The sequence below is a fragment of the Suricata suricatta genome, chromosome 9, assembly GCF_006229205.1.
Source record: "Suricata suricatta isolate VVHF042 chromosome 9, meerkat_22Aug2017_6uvM2_HiC, whole genome shotgun sequence".
NCBI lineage: Eukaryota > Metazoa > Chordata > Mammalia > Carnivora > Herpestidae > Suricata > Suricata suricatta.
Window position 1 is genome coordinate 68,619,843 of NC_043708.1, and position 22,912 is coordinate 68,642,754.

The 22,912-nt window shown below is 41.7% G+C and overlaps 1 protein-coding gene across 1 annotated transcript in view; it reads left to right on the top strand.

Annotated features, from left to right (window-relative positions):
• The window catches only part of STXBP6 (syntaxin binding protein 6), a 246,061-nt gene that overhangs the window by 56,904 nt on the left and 166,245 nt on the right, over positions 1 to 22,912 (top strand). The window contains exon 2 of the mRNA XM_029951902.1: positions 20,252 to 20,438. Coding sequence (XP_029807762.1) covers positions 20,285 to 20,438 — 154 coding nt within the window. The 5' untranslated portion in view covers positions 20,252 to 20,284. The remainder of the gene's footprint in view (positions 1 to 20,251; positions 20,439 to 22,912) is intronic.

Below are 22,912 nucleotides of genomic sequence, written 5' to 3' on the forward strand. Positions count from 1 at the left end.
TTTACGATTTATTTCTGGGAACCACTCCTGGTAGCAAGTTCTGCATCAATCAGGGTTCAGTCAGAAAATGGATATAATGCTAATATTTCAAACTGGACACACAGTGTTTGGGAGAGCTGAGTAGAGGTCCTAGACCTTAGTAACTACAGGAAGCAGCTGCCATCCCTAGGGCGGGGGGCACAAGAGAGAATGAGTATGGCTAACTAAAGCTAAAAAAGCTCAGAGCAGAGACCCCCATAGAGCTGCCACGGAGATGCTTGCCTATGGCTTGTGCTTCAATCATCAAGAGGGGTTTGTGGCTAGTACACAGTATGCTAAAAGCATGGGGAACTAGAGGTGTCTGCTACTGCACAGTCTGAAAGGAGATGGAAAACAGGAAGAGAGGTTCTCCCCACCTCTGCCTTCCAGTCTTCTGACGGTGGTTCTCATCGGCAGAATTTAACAGGAAGCCAGTTGCAAGGGATTCTGGGATATGTGGTTTGCGGACTCCAGCATCACAGAGTAGAATACAAAAGCTTGGGCTTGGGCTGAGAGGCTGCTGATAAGTAATCTACCGGAGGCATTTTAGGAAAGAAACTCTAGCTTCGCTGTAGAAGTGGATTGGGGGCAGTCGTGGGTACTGGTTGATCAGTTCAGAGGTTGCTCTTCAGACAGGAGGTGATGGCATTCTGACTTAGGGCAAAGACAAGAGAGAAAGGGAAGTGGGTAGATGTGGAGAGATTTAGAGCATAGACGTGAACAGAATTTGGGGAGGGATGAGGGGACAGATCAGAGAGAGTAAGAAGGGGGAGGGGTTAAGGAAAGAAGCTTGCATCTGTGATATAGGTGGATGGTGACGCTGTTTACCGAGATAGGAATGTAGGACTGAAACTTTAGGGGAAGATGATCCATTCAGTTTGGGGCTTGTTGAGTTGGAGGTGCCTGTGGCTCATCCAGGCAGGAATTCACTGCAGATATCTCGTCAGAAAATGTAGATGTGGTATGTTTTGAACCTATAGGTGGTACTTGGAATTTAGGAATGAATGAGGTCACCAAGCGAGCCTATAAAAGGTGGATAAAAGAGCGCATTGGGCTGAACCTGGAGGAATAACATTTTAGGAAAGCAAAAATAGTGAAGAAAAGTTTGTGAAGGAGACTGAAAGAGTGTGGTCAGAGAGACTGGACAAAAACCAGAGTGCGTTTTAATTTCCTAATAATGTGCTAGGGACGGTGATAAAGGCGTGCACGTGTGGTACAAAAGGGGCCCGCCCACCGCAGGCTGGAGAGAAGCAGTGGGAGGAGGCCACCAGGTGCAGCGGTGCCACTTTGCCATTTTGGAGCTGGGGGTGGATGTAGAGGATGGGGGGCGGGGGCAGTCTACCAGATTTGTAGCCAGAAGTCCTGTGTGAGCAGTAGGGCCCTTGAGGCTGTGCAGTCATGGAGAAAAGGCAGTTCTGAGAGGGCTACTTGTGTGTTACCACAGTTTGTCTTCTAGGCATTCTTTTTTTTTTTTTTAAGATGACATCTTTAGTGTGGTTTGATTTTATGGGAATCATAACCTTGAATTGGTTGATTTTTTTCTTCTCCTTACATAAAGTACAGAAGTCACTTGCATTAATATGTCTTTTGACTGGATTTGTCTTCCTTTAGGGGCGATAAAAGCTCAGTGAGCTGAGCATCTAGCATAGGGAAGGAGAGTTCTCTGTTTAAAACTCTGAACGTGCTGTCATTTTACTGTTCGAGCCCCTTAGGAACAACAAATTACACATTCACACCGATCTGACTGTGCTCTCCCAATGACATGTGTGAGCTGATTTGGACAGGTGTTAGACCAAAGATATGAATAAAGAAAATGGGACCAAAAGGTGCAGATTTGAAGTTATTTGCCAGTGTTTTTTGCTTTCAGTAACAGGTAACCGCACAATTTTCATTTAAGGAAAACAGGAGTTTTTCTTAACTCTGCAAATGAGCCACATATGTCTGGTGGACCTAGGCAGCTCTGGGTGCTTCCTTTCCTCTACCCCCCTCCTCCCGCATATCTGCACCACCCTCGCCTCAATCTACAGATCAGTTTTCATTGTAACTTTTGCTTGTATGTGATCTGTCCTCTCCTCTCTGCCTCCCTCCACATCATGACTGACACTTAAACCTTCAGCTCCCACTGCTCGTTGGGGATTAGCTCAGTTTTCTCTCACAGTCTGGCCCAGCTTATCTTTTCAAGGCAGGCCACATTGTACCAGATGAACGCTTCCTGGGCCGTGGACCCTCTCCTGTTCTACTCAGCCTCCACTGGGGACGTATACCCATGTGGTTCATAAAAGCAGGAGCGTGGGTAGCTCCCCACTGACGCATAAAGTGAGAAGCAAGGGCTCCTGAGTTGTGACTTATTCAGTACATCCCTTCCACTCCTGGCCCATAACTCGTCCTATACACCGTGCCGAAGATTTTCTCTTCTAATGTAGTCCACTCATAGGCAGAACTACACATTTACTTACTCTTTCCCAGCAGAAAGCATCCCAGAGTCACAGCTGCTACACTGAGCAGTCAAGGGACCACTTAAAAAGCATCATCCAACCTGAATCCATAATTCTCCATCATGTCTGTTTCAGTTCAAGTCTTCTCACAATTAGTCTATCCGTGGACCAGCACCCCTCGGAGACCTAATATTACATGCAACAGGGGCATACCCTGTGTTCAGTGGTGGACATTCTTACTGTCTTAAAACAGAAAGGGGAGAAGAAATGTCCACATCTTAACCTAGCTATGAGAAAGATACATCGTACATTGGTCACTGGCTCAGCTTACACTCTGTCTAATAGAATAGAGTCACATCTGGTGATGGGTGGCCTCCTTGCTGGCATTCTAGGCCAGAGGCTTGGACATAAGGTTTATTGGAGGAGCCCTGACTCCTAAACTTTGGCTTGTTGCCTCACTTTTTTTTTTTAATTTTTTTTTTTTTTACCACGAAGTAAGTTCCCTGATCTGCAGACAGCTACTCTAGAGTTTTCTGTAGCATGTAGCTTCTGTTTTCTAACTGTGCCTTTCTTTCCTTGTTAAAATCTGGTTAGAGAAGGGGTTTGGTTGGGTTTGGTTTTTTTTTTTTTTTTTTAATGAATTCTTCAGTAGTTAATGATGTGACATTGAATAGAAATATCAGCTCAGTGATGCATCTCAAACCAGAATCTTCTTGAATTTTTTCCCTTCTACCCTTGTTAAGAATTTAGAGCACTCTAATTTTGTAATAGAGTAGGTATCTATGGGGCTTGGATTCTGTAATCAAGCTGTTTATTTCTGAGCTTTCTTTCTTGGCTAATTTCCATGTGGTTTCTAAGTTAATTGCATAGGGAAAAAACTCCCAAAATTTAGTTTTCTGCACAGTATTGACATGACTTTTGCATTTGCATTTAATCATTTGCACTTCTTCTATCTCAGCAAGTACAATGAGCTTTCTTCATATTTACATACCGTTGAGAACTATAAGATAAATTAGGAGTAGAATTAGAATAGAGGAAATCAGCATAGTCATTTTGTAAATAAGCAAGCATCAAGGAACACTGCAGCCATGAACTAACACCAAATAACTTCAAACTAAATAAGGCATTGAGAGAGAGAGAGAGAGAGAGAGAGAGGAGAGAGGAGGGGAGAGGGGAGAGAAGAGAGAAGAGAGGGAGGGAGGGAGGGAGAGAGTTTAAACATGTTATTTATCTAGTCTTAATTTAGCTAGTAATAGGTACTGACTCCCACTCCTGCCCTCTTTCCCTTCAAGACGTCCCTTCTTTCACTAGATTGGGTTGAGCTTACCATTGAGAAACCATTCCATTAACCATCACATTAATAACAACTATCCAGAACCATAGGGGCATTTCTGTGTTTCAGGAAAGCTCACACATGACCCACATACAGAACTGACAGACTAATTAAGTAATGATTTCTAGTTAGGTATTTCATATAGGGTATAAAGGAGATGGTGATGGTCCTGGGAATGATCCTTTGGCATCATGCAATTATGGCTCCCCGGGTATTTTTGAAATGAATACAGAACTCTAAGATATCTGCACGGGCTATGAGAGGTTAGGTATAAAAGTTCTTTGAAAAACACAAAATACGTATCTTATGTTTAGGCTCTCCATATGAACCTGGAGAGAGCAGTTGTTATCGAGAGCACCCTTGCACCTTCAGAGCCCCTTCCACGTAGCCTCCTGACCATGCCCACCCTGCTGTGCCTCCATGTGTGGCTATTATCTTGAGTTCTAGCAGACTTGGAACATAGTAGATACTCGATGAAATGCCTGGTTGAAAGGCTGCAAATATGAATAGGCAACACCTCAGGCTCTAAATTTCTGCACAACACTGATTCTTGAAGGTTATGTGTAGAGATTAAACAAAATACCGAGGAAAGAAAACCACAGGGCTAGTGTTTTAAGAATACCAAAAGAGTAGACGAATATGCCTCTTTTAATGAAGTGACATAGATGAGAAATAGCAGCTGAGTGAATGCATCTCAAACCAGAATCTTTTTGGAGTTTTTTTCCTTTCAACCCTTGTTAAGAATTCAGAGCACTCTAATTTTGTAATAGAGTATATCTACTCTTGTTCTGTCTTCTTAGGATGAATTCTTAAGAGTACAGTTGCCCTTGTGCCTATTTCCAGAGCTTTTGGTAAGTCTGACTGAACTGTCCTTGAGAAGACTATACCTCTTGCTGTATATGAGACTGATGGAATCCCCACCCTCCACATTTCACCTTCTTACAAGTGTACTTAGGTCTCCAGAGCCTGCTTGGTGGCACTTTCTCAGAGCATTTGGCTTGGTGAGGGTAGGGTGTGTGTGTGAAAATATAAAGAATTTATAAAACTTCTAAGATGACTATGTGACAAGAATATTTGGCTTGTTTGTGGCCTATTTTGATCCACTTGGTTTAATTCCTTAAAATTCGTGTAATGATTTCTTGATCTCGGCTTCACTCTCCCATGGGGCAGTACCTTTTTTCCTTTTTTTTCTTTTTAGCTCTGCTCTTCTTTTCTTATACATTTTTACAACTTTCCTAGTCATGCTAATTAATTTAGTAGTGATACCACGTTCTTTGGAGTCAATAACCAGACAGGAATAAATTAGAGAACAGACCAGATACAACAAAAAGCAAGGGCAGTTTGGATGATGGTCAGTTGACATAATTAAGTCTCAGTTTGGATAACAAAAAGAGAGTGGTGGGGACTGATGACTTTGGGGACAGATTGTAGAGATGGTGACTGTTGGGGGCTGGTGCAAGCCTGGTGTTGCCAGATCCTCCCAATTGTCAAGAGACACTGGAAATTTGTTTTGCATTATATATACGTGTGTGTGTGTGTGTGTGTGTGTGTGTGTGTGGTATTTATATTTATATTTACATACATATTTAAATGTGCATGGGCCAAGAAAACTTACTCTTACAAACTATCCATGTATGTACTCAGCTGTATAACCATGCCTACTTCTGTTAACAGGTGGGGAGATGAACATGTGCCCCCCCCCCGTGGACAGCTGACTTTCTGTTTGTCTCAGGCACCTTTGTCCTGTGGCAGCTTCTCTAGGAGCATTTCTTTTTCCCCATATTTGTACCCAGAGCTGCTTCTTGCTATTCTGAACGTGTGTAGGGTCTGCACAGAAATGTGTCCCTGCAGTGTCCTTAAGTGAGGGTGTGTCTGTCTCCCAGCTGATGTAGCCCAGGGCAAGGCCCTCGTGAAGCTCAGAGGCAGAAGCCAAGGTGTATGTTCTAGGTCATCCACTCAGAACCAGCAGCTTCTGTGGCTTTCCATGGAGGTTGGATCTCTGTGTAATCTGTGCAGGCAGACCTAATTACATTCTTTAATTACATTTCCAGGGTAGACTTAACAGAGTTAAGTATTTCCTCATCACCAGCCTCTGAAGGATTAAAATACCTGTCTCTTCTGCTGCTCTGGACAGAAGCTTCCATTCCTCATGTAGTCTGATAGTTGTCTCTCTTCCTTGTCGGTCTTCTCGACTAGACTTTTTCCCTTGATTATTTTTAATTCGCCTGTAATCTCCATCTTTGTGCAGAGCCCAGGTCCTAATAATTACTCCATAAATGTGTGCTGAATGAAGAAGGACAGGGACTGCCCCTAGATGAGATTTGTCACCTCTGGTGATATAGGACAATATGTGCCAGAACAGAAATAATCATCAAAGCCAGACCCATGTCCTCCTAGAAGGCTTGACGAGCTTCGGCTCCATGTTATTTGATGTCCTTGTCTGATGGTTAGTGGTGAATGATAGTGACTACTGTTCTTTATCCCTTTGCCTAATTGCTGAACCCACAGGACCTGTCTAAAGGGATTTCTTTTCAGCTGCTGCTTTGACATATTTACTTGTTGATTGTTGTTGCTTACTAGAATGAAAGCTCCATGAGGGGAAGGATTACTCAGACGTGTTCCCCTCCTTGTCTGGGACAGTGCTGCAGGGAGCCTGTGTCTTACCCTGGTTCTGTTCTTTGTGTCTTTTCTTTTCTTGCTCTTGCCTTTTTTTTTTTTTAATGTCTATACAATTCCTCATCTCCTTTGGGTCACAACACTCTATCCACATTGGGACAGATGTAAATTGGCTCTGTCATTATTTTCCTGCTGAAGCTGGCAGGCAGTTCCATATGGCAAGAGGGGCCCAGTGGGAACAGACAGGATTGCAGGAAGAAAAATCCTCTCTTTCTTGGCCAACGCCAGCAGAGTCAGCAAGGTAGGTAGTTCCCTTCTCTGAGCCTTGTTCCCTTTTACCCAACGAGGAGAGGCAGTGCTTCCCTACCTCCCTCACAGGGTGGGAAGGTGCTATTTGAGGAAAGCTTTGTAAAATGCACTGTGAGGTGCACATGCTTTTGCGGATGTAATAGGGCATGCTTGCTTCCATGCTTGTCCGCCTTTCTAGGACCGGGCCAGCCCACGTGGGAGGAGGCTGACCCAAGGAGCTGATTTCCTAACCTCTCCTTCAACACAACAGTCTTGTAGAGTGGGTGATGCTACCCCATTTTATTTTATTGCACTTTATTGTATTTTATTTTTTAAGTAGGCTTCACGCCCAACCTGGGGCTTGAACACATGACCCTGAAATTAAGAGTCCTGTGCCCTACCAACTGAGCCAGCCAGTTGCTCCAATTCTATCCCATTTTAAAGATGAAGATACGATTCTTAGAGATATAGAATTTTACTCAGGATTATTCAAAAAGTAAAGGCAAAGGCAGAGCTCAGACATATATCATCTGATGACAAATCTCCTTTTCACCATCCAGCGTCCGTAAGATTAGAGGATGGGAGAAGCAGCCGCCGTGCCTTGGCCCCAGATTCTGGATGGTGAGCCTGATCGCATGGTTTTGAACATCTCTGTTATTTGTTAATGTGTGACACCACAGACTTGTACTAGTGTCAACGTGAGGTAGTATTAGAGTAGTATTCGATTGATAGATTTTTCTTCCCTGTCAGCAACAAACAGCTAGTTAGGTCAGAAGTTAGTTATTTTTTGGAACATGCTGATTAAAAAAGGGGTTGACATTGAATGACAGAAGAGCTGATTGACTGGGGCAGAGCCTGCATTTACATACGGACCTTGAGTCTGACCTGGGTTTACAGCCTATCCTGTGGCATCCTCCTCTATATATTGGCATCCCAATATATAGAGGAGGATGCCTGCCTACCTACCCACTCCTCTCAAGTGAGGTTGTACCATGGTTGTGTGCTGGCTCCTAACCAAGGCATTCTATTTTATTGCTCCTAGGGAATCTCAAGTGAACCTGTAAAGACTCTTTGGTTACCCAGCAGGACCTTGTGCAGCTGCATGTGGAAATCAGGATAATTCCGGCATTTCTGAGAGCATTTTAATAGAGCACTGATTACAGATTGCAGGCACCTGGTGGTGTTTTTGTACGGAGGCTGAAGGGTGCAGTTCCCAAGAGCAGAACTGGGCTTGTCAGATTCCTATTTTCCTATCCTGTTGTTTCCCAGGGCCTGGAAGAGGTGCTGAGGAACTCTTATAACAGTTGAACCAGGCTCTTGGCATGGTTAGCCTGTGCTTTCCGGAGACCACCAATACCAGAGCATTAATTCCCAGGCAGATAATGGACATGTGACTTTGCCCAGGGTGTGTTCTCCTTCCATTGGCTCAGAGCACTGGGACTGTAGGAGGGGCTCCTGGTAGTTGGGGTCAGCCCAGAGCCCTGTAGCTTGGGCCTGGGCCAGAACTATTCTGCACTTCTTGGACTGTCTCAGGCTGTTCCACTTGGGCAGGATAGACATCACTGCTTTTGGCCTCGACAGCCAAATGAGAAAGCACAAACTGTGAGAAGTCAAGAGAATAAAAGGTGATAGCCAAAAGTTGAGGTTTTGAAATCAATGGGCGAGAAGTATTCTAGTCCAATATTTAATTTCACACCAATTTATAAGAAAAAGAATGAATCTGAGAAGAGTCCTCACTGTGATGAATAAGGTTTTTCTCTCTCTTTCCACCTCCTTCCTGGCATGCCATGTGCTCACACCTTCCACAAACTTGGGACGGCTCTAGTAACTTGACTTGAAAGAGCATTGCAGCCAAGCAGAGAGCAGTGGCCAGCCCTACTCACAGCCTTGCTACTCTACTTGTATGATTTGGGAATTTCCCTCCAGGCCTCAGCTTTCTTATGATTTAAGAGAGAGAATTTGTGTGCTAGACAACACTAAGGTCATTTCCACCTATGAAATGTTTTAAGCCTAAGAATGCCAGCATACTAACTTCTTCATGCCTTTTAGTTGAAGTATAAGCTGCTGGTGGGTAGGGCCCAAAAAGGTGCCAAGGAATGGTTGTCAGTTGGCTCACCTGGAAGATCTTGTGGAGATCCTTCTGGGTAAAGTCAAGTGGATGGAAATCCCCTGGTCAGCCTTTTCCTTTTGTAAAGCCCACGGCATTGCTGCTATGGAAGCAAATAAGGTTTCTTGAAGCAGTGGCAACACAAGATAGTAGGCACAGAGAGAGTGTGAGGGAAGAGGGAACGAGGAGGCTCCAAGTTGCACTTCTGAAATGCCAGAGGGGGGTAATACAGCAGAAGGAAGTGCAAAGAGAAGTTTCCCTTGAGAACCAGCAGAAACCTTTGATATGTGTGCCTTTCATATTTAAAACCTTTTCCGGTTTGGATAATAGCCTACAAGGTTCATAAAACTGCCTTGTGGCAGCCATCCAAGGCCCTCCCAGGAGAGGACTGCTGTTGTAAACCTCTGGTCTCCGAAGGAGGGTCGTGAGCAGCTGCGATGAGACTTTGGGTGGGCATTGTCCTGTTTACAGAGACAGACCTATTATAGACTCTGTGCTGCTGTGTTACCAACTCCCCACTTTTTTATTTCTGGAATCAAAACAAGCTCTATTCTGACTAGACTACGTGATCCTCTTTGCCAACTACACAGCATGACATGCATAACCGAGATGAACAGATATCCAGAAAGAATGACTTCAAACTACAGCCTGATTCATTATCTTTGTAGCTGCTGGGCAGAGATGATAACAGTATTTTGTCCCACCAGAAAGCAAGGCTGATCAGAGAGAAAACTGTGAAGATCAATGGGTCGTGATTTACCCGGAATGCATTTCTGTCCACCTCACCTATCCTGACTTTTCTTTCTCATTTCTTCAGTGAGATAGCGAGGAAGAGCAGACTGCTGGAATCAGACTTCCTAGGTTCAAATCCCTGCTCTGCCCCTTTAAAGTTGCGTGCATTAGAGCAACTTATTTAACTATGCTGAGCCCTGGTTTCCTCTTGTAAAATGGAATCCTGCCCTCCGCTCCCAGTACAGACACATTAATGAGGATTTCCAGATACCAAAGTCCCATATCTAAGTGTCTGCATCTCACTTCAGAATTCAAGGTAGCTGATGGGGAAAGCTTTTGGAGGCTCAGTGGGAATCTTTCTAGGACCAGGCAGATCTTACAGCACAGGCATGAAATTGACCATCAGGGAAACCAATTAAAGTTAAAATCACATTCCTTGACCAGATCCTTGTGAGATAGAAGAGTTTAATGACCTTATTGAAAATCTTATTTGTGAAATTGAGACATCAAAGGACAGAGTGCCTTACCTTTTAAATTGACATGATAAATATGTGTAAAATGGATACAGAATGTGCCACATTTCTTCCATGTCCCCTGTTACTGTGAAGGCCTTCATGTCAGTGTGTAACGCTGATGAAACATCTCAAGAAATTATAAAGTCATGATATTCTTCAAATCAGAGGTTCACGCAGGAAATACTGTTTGAGAATTGATGTTAGATTTCGAGATTTGAGAAGTTTTCCTATGATTTTTAGAAAAAAATGTAAACTTGTTTCAGCTATATTTTAGGTTTTTACAGGTTTCATACACATTAAAAAGGCTTTCAAAAGGTCTTATTATTTTTTTGGTGTTATATTCCAGATTGGTTGTAAAATAGAAATAGCTGAGGGGAACCTGAGTGGCTTTGTCTTTTAAATATCCGACTTTAACTCAGGTCATGATTTTGCAGTTCATGCGTTCGAGCCCTGCATCAGGTTCTGTGCTGAGAACTCAGAGCCTGGAACCTGCTTCAGATTTTGTGTCTCCCTCTCTGTCTTTCCTCTGCTCACACTCTGTCACTCACTCTTAAAATAAATAAACATTAAAAAAATAAATATAAAATAGAAATAGCTGAATCAAGAGACTTCATAGTTTACCTAAGATTTATCAGATATATCATATCTTTCCTTGATCAGTAACGTCTATATAAACCTCTTTGTGAATCAGACCCCCTCCTTTAAGAGGAGAAACTACTACCTAAGTCATAGTTAAATGACCGGATTTCAGCTGAGAGAATTGAAAGATCCATGTGGCTTTATTCAATGATTATGAATTCGGCAGCATCTCATCTAACAATAGCAAGTAGCTTCACCAAGCTATCAAAGAGAAAAGGCTTTTAAAGGCAGATAAAGAGCTAACAGAGAAAATTCTTAGCAAATAATGAATTGTTTTTTCAGGCAGATTGCCCTCCTGAGGGGATTGGAAGGGCCTTTGGAGTGCTGACCACGCAATTCCAGGTTGACCGGTTAATGTTAAGTTCTTGGGGGTTGAGACAGCACTTGGGTTAGGTATGCAGTCCTGGTTTGCTGAAGTGGGGGGGATAGCACAGGGGACTCTGTTTGGGGTCTGCTGTCTCCTTTTTAGCATCTTCCACTTTCTTTCATGTATGGGTTTAGTGTTTGCCTCACTTTTCTGTCGTCAGTGCAAGTAAAAGAAACATACTAATTTAGCAAGCAGTGCAGAACATAGCACATAATTAAAATGTTTATTTTCACATTGTCTATCCTCATGTGGCTTTGTCCCTATTCGGTTGGAATAGATTTGTCAATTGCCAGTGTTGTCTGCTATAAACAGTGCTCCCCAGGCCAATATATTGTTTTCCTGGTTTGCCAACTGGCTGTTGGACACCACAGTGACATGAATGCTCAGAAGTTGAGCCATGCCAACAATGTAAGCTCCTTTCAGTTCGCTTTCTCTCACAACCCTTTGTTCTTTCTTTGATACGATTTAACTCATTTTAAGGCCTGCTCACATTTTGGATTGATAATCCTATCATAATCCAATGAGTACACCCAAGCCTGCCTTCCCTGGTGCTTTATTTCTACCCATTACGTGGAGTCGGTGTATGGGCACTGAGGAAACAACTTAACTAGCTCTTGGAATTTAAACTTGTGAATGTGCCTGCTTTCTGGCAGCTGTTGTGGTGGTGGTGGTGGTAGGTTTTTTTTGGCTTTGTTGTATTATTTGTTAAAGTTGGGATATAATGATTGACAATAAGGTTAAGAAGTCCACCCACAATATAAATAAACTTGTGTAAACACAGGTCTTGGGGTCTGGGTGTAGAACAAGGTTTGTTCTTTGGATATTAAACCAACAAGAATAATGTGCTTACTGAACATGTAAACAGGGAAAAAGGAGATTAAAATAGTCTAGATTTATAACTGCAGTAGACGTGAGTCACTGGCTTTGGAGGATCCTGTGAGCATGATGTCTCCTACACAAGGAGGGGTAGTATATACAGGAAAAGAAAGCCAAACAAGTTTCATAGTATTTGGTAGCCTGATGGTGGGGGAAAAAGCTCCCTCTTCCTTTTCCTTAAAGAGTTAAACTGTACTTTAGGGTTCTTTTTGTTTTAGAGTTTCATACACGTATAAGTAAGCCATGGCCAGAGGGGACTGTTTGGTTGTGCTGTTTTTGCACTGCTTCAAAGGTGTGTGTGCAAGGGAGCAAGTGCAAGCTGACGTGTGGCCGGTGTTGCGTTCACCAGGCCCTGGGCACTGGCGTGGCGCTGCGTTTGCTCAGAGGAGAGATGCCGTTTTCTTCTCACAGAAATGGCTTCCAGGCCTTGTCATTGTTCATAGCATTTGATTTTTTTTCTCACAGTTCTTTGAAAGTGGAAATGTATCCAGTTTCACCTTTGGGACTTCGAGCACCATGTCTGGACTGAAGCTGAAAAGAGTTAGGCAGTCCACTAATTAGATCTCAATAAAATATATTTTGATGTGTTCCAGTTTGAGGAGAAACAGTGCACCTCAAAAACAAAATTTTTGAAGGAACACTCTAGTCAGGTTATAGCGGACTAAGAATACTACCTTGCAGAATTAGTTTCTGACCTATGTTCTGGTTTCAAAGTCCAGAGATATTGATATTAACATTCTGGCAACCTTTTTTCTAGACATTTCTTTATACATAGAAATACACATAAATAATTCATGAGCTCATTTTCTGTTTTGTTACCTCCTTGTGTTCACTCTCTTACGTTACGATCATTTTTCCAAGTCAGTATCTGTAGCCTATGCCATGAATTTAAAGACTGTGTAATATTCTCCTTGGTGACGGGCTATACTGTATGAAGATTGGCTATGGATAGATATTTAGATTGTTTATATTGTTCTTCTCTTAAAAATGAATCTGAAGGAAGCATGCGTTTATAATATATACAGGTATACATGCTCACATCATTTTCCCTAGTGGTAGAATTGCTGGTTCAAGGAGTTCTAACTCAAATATTAATTTCTGTGAGTGAAATTATAATTTCCTCTTAATCCCTGGACCAATAAAGGTGGGTTAAAAATGACATAGTTTACCGTTCATAAAAACACATACCTAAAAAGCCTTATTTAAAACCGTAAAGCAAACTTTGGGAGATTCATTTAGTGGCTATCTTGATTCCACACTTGGAATTGAGCGTGGAAGTGTTTTGGAAATCATGCAGCGCTCTACAAACCTCAGTGACTCATTACTAGGGCTCTACAGAGTATCTGCCTTGTACTCTCAAGACATGTTTATGGAGTCTTATTTTACAAATATTTCATTAAATACAGAGGGAAAACCCTGAAGACTGTGGTACGGAACTGGTTGTAGAGCAGAATAAACAAGGAGAGTATCAAGACAACGAGTCCAGGCCCACACTTGATGTTGATGGACAGTCCTTGTTTAGAATTTGTCCTCTATGGTATTTCTGTGTCTGTCTACAAGTATTTTTAGCTTTTATGCACATAATTTTTGTTTTGCTATTTAGAAGTTTCTGGTGCCTCAAGGACACTCTTTATTGTTTTTTGGGGTGTTTTGTTTTTTGGGTTTTTTTGTCTGGCTGGTTAGTTGGTTGTTGTTTGGGATAACTTACTGATTTAGTTCTGATCTTTGCAAGCCTTGCGAAGTCTTAAATTTGGGGTTTTGGTCCACCATTCCCATCCGGTTTCACAACATGCAGCCCATTCCACAGCCCTTTTTTCTACCATGAAGAATGATGGACTTAAGGTGATTTCAGTTTCCCACTTTGAATAGTCTCACTGGATTAAAAGTATCTGTCTATTCTAGTAGTATATCAACCTCCCTCTTTAGATTCCACTAATGCAAATTTTTAGTTTAGAGTAGTATTTGAACTACATGGACAAATTGGCTGGTGGACTGAAAATTTTAATTTATTTACATTTTCTACATGCTTGCATGCCATAAAGTGACTGAAATTTTCATCTTGAGAACTGTCTAATCAAAGAGTGAAGTTGTCTACGTAGAAATTTTGCATATTTAGAATCACTTACTTGAGTAAACTTTTATAAAGATAATTTGACCTCCAGTTATCTCATTGGGCTTACTATATGAGACCAATGGAAAATAGATTTTTCACTGCATAACACATTGCATGTTTTCTAACTACCAGGTGCAGTTCTTGGATTTTGGAGCAAAATGAACGTTTTTACATTATTTTTAGGCTTAGTGATTGCTTGATAACCTCTGATGCGTAACATTTAGTGTTTATATACTGTGGAGTTGACAGGAAATAATTTAACAGTTCTCTACTTTGGTTTTAATATTTATAACATTGACCCATTTCTTGTCAAGGTAATTGTGTTTTTCTGTCAAGACCTGAGGCTTGGAGAAGAAACAAATACAGTTAAACTGGAGTTTTATTTATCCTTTAGAATGTTACATTGGGCAGCGTCGATGGACAGTTATGAGCAAGATGGGAGCAATACTGGGGCCCTTTTAGGAGGCATCAGAATCATTCAGGCTAGAGATGATAATCCTAACCAAGGCAGAGGATGCGAGAATGAGAGGGATTCTGATGGAATCCAGAAAGGTTACATCAAATTCACAGGACTTATGGGGTGGAGGGTGGGGGTTGGAGGGGTGCAGGAGTATGCAGAGTCTAGGTTAACTCTCAGAAGTGCTCACTTGGCAGCTAGATACATGGATTTAAAGCCAGAAAGACGGTGAGGGCTGGATGCATGATTGGTGTCCTCAGATTAAAGATTAAAGTAGAATTTCAAATACAAAGTGGCAGTACATAGAAGTCCTCAGAGAGTAATCTTATTTCTCTTATTTCTAGGTTATTGGAGGGCCCCTCACCAGAGTTCATATGCACTAGAAAAGACCAGCTGATTCTCCCCAAAACTCTTCTAGGGTGACCTCACTTTCCATCTTAAGTTGGAGAATTCTGAAACTTGATATCAGCTTGTTATGAGTGCATCTGCCCCAGGGTCAAGTTATATTAACTGGTTAAAGAGGGTGGTGTCTAAACCGAGGGATTCTGGTGTTCACTGCCAGTGGGACTGTAGCTGATGTGGAGTCCAGAATACTTGTATTGGCACAGCTAGTGCTGAGATATGATCAGAAGATGGCACGCCAAACAAGAACGAGGGGAGTGTCCAACTCTTGACTTCAGCTCAGGTCACGATTCCAGGGTTGTGGGATCAAGCCCTGCATCGGGCTGCGCACTAAGCATGGAGCCTGCTTAGGATTGTCTTTCTCTCTCCCTCTATCTCTCTCTCTCCCAAATAATTTTTTAAAATAAAATAAAAATAAAAAATAAACATGAGGCCCAAACAGGGAAGTTCCTGAAGTTAGACAAATCCATTTACCTTGATAATATTAAGTTAAATGGATCACATGCCTCACCAAAGGAGCTCTTGGTTCTCAGGTGAGAAATATTTGAAGCCTGTAGTCTACATCCCCCGTCTGCCTGAGAGCTGCAAAAGGAAACCGTGGCCAAGGGCCTCTGCAGCTTTAACTTGCTGGAGTCCCTACCACTCTTCCTTATCTTCTGACCACAGAGGACAAGTATCTGTTCCATTCCTGGAAACCAAAGATGTTAATGTTGGAGTGCGAAACATCTGCCATCTGTACCCTTCACTTAACGTATTTCATCTGCTCAGTCCTGAGGTCATAGCTTACAGCCCCTTCTCTGAAGATTAATCTCATTTCCTGGTTACTTGTGGGGGTTAAGCGCCACCCCCCCACCCCCCCACAGTAGCCATGTACTGTGGATCTGGAATAGGTGGTTTACAGCAGGAAGATAAATTAAAAAGCCCTGGGAAGGATTAAGCTGAGATTCGTGTCTACAATTACCACTTAAGGCAGCCAGCTCCTTTGACTTGCAAATCATATTGTAGGTTGGTTTCTTGGATGGGGAAGCTTTGTAATTATAGCCTATAGAAGCTGTGGACCCGGAAGAGAAAAACACTTCCATGGGATTGTAGGGGAGGAAAAATAATGTTCCTTCTCCCTTTGAGTTCTTAGCCAAGACTGCTATAATAAAAGACAGATTAATAAGAGAAAAACAGAAGTCTATCAGCACATATACCTCAGATACATGGGAGATACCCAGGGAAGAATGAGTAACTCTGAAAATCCTTAGAATTCAGGATTAAATCCGATCTCCACAGGGAAAGGGGAGAGGAAATGATTTTTAGGAAAGATTGATTGCACCCTTAGAAGAACAGATGGGAAATATGAGAGTTTGTGAAAAAGTCTAATCTGGGTATGGTGGCCTCTCCTCCTCTCTCCTGTGATAAGAGTCCATCTTCTCTGGTTGATAAAACTCTGGGAAAGGGGATTTTTTGAGTGCCTTTTGGAGGATCTGTCTTTAGGCAGATTAGGGGAGTTCAGACAAAACCTCTCCTCGCATTTGCTGCTTTTCGGATGCCTTCAGCCCCAAATAATCAAAATACTGAAGTGGCTGGCCTATTTGGGGGCAGCATGTGCTGCTACTTTCATTGTGATGTAGCCTAGAATACCTGTGGTCACAGGTGTTGTATTCATCTCGTTTTCTTACAGTGGGGTCCCCGGCCTTCGGCTGCACATTGATTTACCACCAAGATGTAAGACTTGATAAAGCTGCTTGCTTGAATGAGGAGATTCCTGTAGCTTCCTGTATTCTTTCCGAAGAATACATTCCTTTCCATCCACATTTCCTTGTTAGGCTGTTGATTTTTAAAGTAGGCGTCAGGATGGCTTCATGAAAACCAGTTAGAGAATTGTTTAAAACACAAATGCCAAGATTCTAATTTGGTGGGTGTAAAGGAGGGGACCAGGAGTCTGCTTTTTTAAAAAGCTTTTTATGCTGAATTCAGACGTGTCTTCAGGTTGAGAGGCACTCTTGCAGATTTTTGCCACAAAACTGCACCAGGACCCTTTTCCCTTTCTGATTCTTTCCTTTCTGATCCACTGTACATTCCCATTCCCAGGATGATGTTAAAAACATGCACACAGGGGCACCTGGGTGGCTCAGTCAGTTGAGCATTCAACTCTTAATTTCGGCTCAGGTCATGATCTCACAGTTGTGAGGTTGAGCCCCATATCAGGCTCTGTGCTGAGCATGGAGCCTGCTTGGGATTCTCTCACATTCTCTCCCTCCACCCCTCTCCCCTGCTTATGCACACTCTGTCTCTAAAATAAAAATTTATAAATTTATTAAAATAAAGAAATTTACACATGCCTGTAATTGCATACGCATCCCATAAAATGTGTCCAATATTCTCCTACTAGTGAGTTTCCTGAGGATGAAGCCTATAAATTCATCATCCTTGTAACAATACAGAGCCTTTCATAAAATAGACCATGTATCCATATTTAGAGAGTTTCATACTATGAATGAGGAAAAAGCTTTGGTAAAGTTGAGTTTCTCTTTTACAAATCCCTTCTGGTATGGATGGCTACATTTGCTCAGTTTCTACACGTTCAGAAGGCCTTTTATTTTTTATGCTGTAGCAGAATTAATTAAAATTTTCTATTTTTAAGAGTTTATTATGATTCAGGCCCTAGAATAAGTGAGTTGCTTGCATTGTTTCATTTAATTCTTTGAACAGTTCTATGAGGTGGGTGAGGATCTCTCTAAGTTGCAGTTAGTAAACTGAGGGTCTGGAATTTTAAGAGATTCGCCCAGGCACATATCAGTCTTCAGTGTTGGAGATGGAATTTGAACCCAGGTTTGTTTTGATTCCAGAACTTGTGTTCAGTGAAGTTCCTGGTTTTATGTTTCTTGGTTTTTGTCATGTTTTGTTTGTTATTGTTCTTGGTGGCTGAATATCAGTATATATATATATATATATATATATATATATATATACATACACACACACACATATACACACACACATATATATATATACACACACACACATACACACACACACACATATATATACACACACACACATATACACACACACATATATATACACACACACACACACACATATACACACACGTATATATATATACACACATATATGTATGTATATATATGTATATATGTGTGTGTATATATGTATATATACGTGTGTGTATATATATACATATATATATAAAATTAGTAAAAGGTTATTTCCATGTCTTACCAGTTTCTTAAAAGAAAAACAGAATTTTCTAAGAGTGTGGTAAAATAGGCATGTTCTTTCTTTTTTCTGGCAGATTTTATACAATAAAATGATAGCTTTTTATTTCTTTTAACCACAATTTTCGAAAAATGTGAATCCAGGATAGGAAAGCAAAAGCCGTAGCACAGTTGGCAATCCACTGGTCAGAGAATGCCTGTGAGTTTGGGGACATGACATGCTGTCGGCATTGCTTCTAGAACGTCGGAAGCTTCGGTGCTCCCACTGGCTCACTTTCGCACTTGTCCCCAGCGGGTGAGAAGCGAGAGGCCTGTTTTCTCTTTCGCTTTTGAAATGTCCCTGTAAATGACAACACACTGCGTGGGAAAGTCACAGGGTACATCCTGGGGGAGAGGCTGTGTTGGCTAACTTCGGGGAGATTGCAGGGCTCTTAGTCCGTGGTCAGCACGTTGAAAACCAGGCCCCCTGCACTGTTGTCATCATGTTTTCAGCCAGTGTGAGGAACCTGGTGGCAATGAGAGAATGTTAGGATCAGAGCATGAAGGACCTGGGTATAGATCAGTACAAGACATAGTGGAGATGCAGATGGGTGTAATAGAGAGCAACACTTTGTATTCTTTATTCTTGCTGCCACCAAGAAAACCTGTTCTGTTACAAAATTGAAAGAAGGAGACATTTTTTTAAACCAGAGGAATGCTCTTTTCGAGTATATCTCTTTTCTGCCACAAAGTTGCTGATGGATAGCCATGTCGGTAGCATTTGTGAATCGTGCATTGGGAAGGGTGATCCTGTGGTTTTCCCTCACAAAGCAAAACCTTTGACAAGGTCAGCAGTCAACTCCAGGAGAACAGGGACCACGTCTTAAATATTCCTTGGGTCTCTAATACTGAGGCTAGAGATGGCACGTAGTATGTATTCGCCAGCGGGCTCAATTTTACAGCTGACCCACTCTTTGAGCTGCTGTGACCGTACTTGGCTGTGATGTTGACCCATTCGCAGCTCTCTCTGAACACTGGGCAGAACCCACAGGCCCTGTCTGCACCTTTCGTTCTGATTGCTGGTTAACCAAATGTTGGTTAGTGATTAAGATACGGACTGTAACCAGGATGGGAGGGTAGAAAATGTCTAATCAAGTTGCCGGTGAGGGTTTTGGATGGGGATAGGGTTAAAATTCAGACTGACCTTGAATATAATGGACACAGATAAGCGGAATTAAGACCATTAGGGAGGTATAAGTTCTGGAAAACTAAATATAACACGGGCTGTATGTATGTGAGTTTGGTGTCAGGGAGAGGGGAGGGACTCATTGTGAGTCAGCAACATACTGCTTTTTCTTCTTAATTATTGGGCACATGCTGCCAGTTACCCACAGGAGCATAACATGTGGGCACTGCCGGGTAACATTTCCAAAATACTTGGCATTAGTCAGACTTTCTTTTTTTTTTTTTTTAGAATTCTCTGTCCACTCTGGCTGAAGAAAAATGTGGAGAGTTTGTCAAGGGTTCAGAGCATGGCAACTATATGCAGAGGAGCCCTGGACAATAGAGTCCTCTAAAAGAGGCTAATAAATAAGGATTAATTATTTAGCGTGATCTAAAGCAGCCTAATGGGCGATTAAATTAAAGGTCTTCTGTTGCATGTATGGTTATTATGTAGAAGATGATATAATTATTTCCACTGTGAATAGAATTAGGGAAATGGATTTATATTAGAGTCAAAGGAGATTTGAGACAGCATAAAGAACTTCTTGACTTTAAGGAACTGGAGGTGCGGAACCTTGTTTCTTACAGAATAGGAGTGGGGGTTGTGTACCGCCCTCCAGTTACCGGCAGTTGGGGTAGAAATTGACACACTTTCCAGATAACATTTCGTGCCGCTCGTGTAACCTAACATCCTATTTGACATTTTCAGCGAGTACATCAGTATTCCCTTTTTGTTTGTGTTTTTCACAGTTAATACAAACGTGCAGACCTTGCTTTTAATGATTCTACAGTGCGTTTCAAGCAAGCGAGAGTTTAAACTACAAATTGAAAATTACATCACCTGCGAATCAACTTGCTACTCACTCTCACAGGAGCCTTAGAATATTGTTCGTTCAACTTGCCTTTTTCTTTTTCTTCTTTAGAAAACTCCGTGTGCCCTCCTCGATTGTTCCGCAATGAGTGCCAAGTCTGCCATCAGCAAGGAAATTTTTGCACCTCTTGATGAAAGGATGCTGGGAGCTGTCCAAGTCAAGAGGAGGACAAAGAAAAAGATTCCTTTCTTGGCAACTGGGGGTCAAGGCGAATATTTAACATACATCTGCCTGTCAGGTAATGAAAACCAGATCCTAAGAATATGTAAACAGCTTCATTTTAAAGCAGTTAATTCTAAGGTATCCAAGAGGGTCGTATACGCATCCTTTGCACACATCAGCTCTTCTAGTCTTGTTTCCTGTTTCTCTTGTTGTCCTCGCTGGTCCTTATTTCCTAGTGGTAACTCTACTTTTGAAGTTGCTTTGTGTGGGAACGGGAATGAAGTTCAACTTTCAATGTAGTTTCCAGTTCATGAAGTGCTTTTCTTAAGGGGCTGACAAACACTTGTTCGTCCACACTTTCCTTCACTAGGAATTGACAGAAAGCAGGTTCTCCTCTAGGATTTTTTGCTTTAGGATAATTCCTGGTATCTGGATAATTGTCATTACCACAGCCTGAGTTTCACTGGGTTTCTTTTTCTTAACCGTTTCCAATAATCAGTAATAGTTTGTCTCAAGATAAATATAGACACCTTAGGGAATGTGAGAAAGTAGGGGCCGCACCTAAATCATTGCTTTGCCTGACAGCGTCTCTTGTCAGGAAGAGGCATTTATTTTATTAAGCTTAGAATTTTGTTGGTATATATTTTTTCTTTTTCTGCTTGTGATTGTAGGAGTGTGGGACTTCCTATGGATTCCTACCAAGTTTTTGAGATAAAATTTGGATTAGTTTTTCATGGAGTTATGGTAATACTAAGCTGAACACCTGAGGCATTTGTAATAAATCTGATGATACTCCTTGTAACCGGCAATGGAAGAATGAAGCTTACCTTAATTCATCTTTTTTTTTTTCCTTCACTTATGGCTTGGGAATAAAACTTGGTTTTTGGACTAATTTTTAGATTAAAAAAAATAAGCTTCTAAGTTTATCAGAATTCATTTCAGTGTGTAGATAGGTTTTTTCCAGAAAGAATATGTAAAGATAATGATAAGACTGTATCTTGGTTTATAATGAAAGATAGCATAGCCTTTTGATAAGAATGTCTTCTCAGTGGTTAGGGGAAAGCCTTTATTTAAACGAGTGTGAGTGAAATATTGGTCTTTCCTTCTGAATTCTAAATTAGGATATGATTAATAAAGTTTGGTTATTATTGGAGGACATTTGCATTCCCCCAGTGTGCTGGGCAGTGGCTGGCATATAATAGGGGCTCAATTAATATCTAATGACTAAGTGGAAGAAAGAAGTAACCTTTCCTAATACCTTCCTAGTATTTTGTTAATGAGATTCAGGTCTTAAAAATATTTTTGTAATCTTAAATTTTGATTCTAGCGTTCTGTTTGCACCAATAGTGAATAGAATGCAAGATGATGAATTGTGTTTTGTGTTTGGGCTGAGCTGAACATGAGCTGAGTATGGGCACATAGTGACTCTAATTTAATTTTATTAAGTTTTATTCCGTCCGTGTTTCATTAAGATTCTCTGAAGTCAGGTAGTTGAAGAAAAGACGGATGGTCTAGAAGTCACTATGGTTTTGCCTAATACATACCTTTGACTAGAAAAGATGGCAGTTCTATTTGCAATTGAGGCACATGCTACACTCAGCCTGTTATGATCACAAATCTTCATGGGTGATGCAGGGACTCTCTTCCTGCCTCGTCGCTGGGAAATAGCGGAGCCATTTCCCCTGCCCTGGGAGACAATGACCTGCACTTATCCGAGAACTGCATTTCCCTTGTAGATTACCAAGACTTTAGTTTTCATGCCTGAAACTATGAGAACTGCTTTTGCAGAATTCCATTCTAATGGAGGAAAGTATTTTGTTCTGATAGTCTTCATCATCATTCTTTTTATGGATTTGAATCACAAGAGGATAGGTTGATGAAGTAGACCTGACATTTAAGTAGATGGTTTAATGGAAATTGGGGCCGGAGGCGACCAAACAACTTTGACACCCAAGTTTTTTGCAGTTTAATTTTTTTCTTATAATTGAGAAAGGAGCAGCCTTCTTTATTTTCTAACTTATGTGAAGCTTAGAGGCATAAGGTAATGTTTTAATTGACAAGTAATTAATTTCTCAGATATTTATTAAGTATTTTTTTTATGTGCTGAGCACTCTAGGTGCTGGGTGAAGCTTACTTTGCTTGATGGGGAAGGAGCAGTAGACATCAATCAACTACTCACTAAAATAAGCATAATTATTAACTGTGAAAAGGCTTGAGGAGCAACTCAGTGATGTGAGAGCAGGTGTGAGGAGAATTTGTCCTGGCCAGGAGAACCCAGAGCTGTGAGAAAAGTAGGGGCACCCTGGTTCTGAAATACGTGGTGTGTGTGCAGTGAGCATCCTGGCGAGAGAAGGGCAGCCTCATTAAAGACTGCGCTGGATTTTGAGGAGCTCCTTCCCCCCCATTCGGTCTCAGGATGACCCTCTGTAGCTCAGCTCACGGAAGCAGCTGTGCAGTGAAAGCGGAGCCCTGGAATGACAGCCTCCTTCCTGCTATTAGTGTGAACCACCTACGCCTTCTGGGAGGCCAGGCTCTTCAACTCTTGTTGAT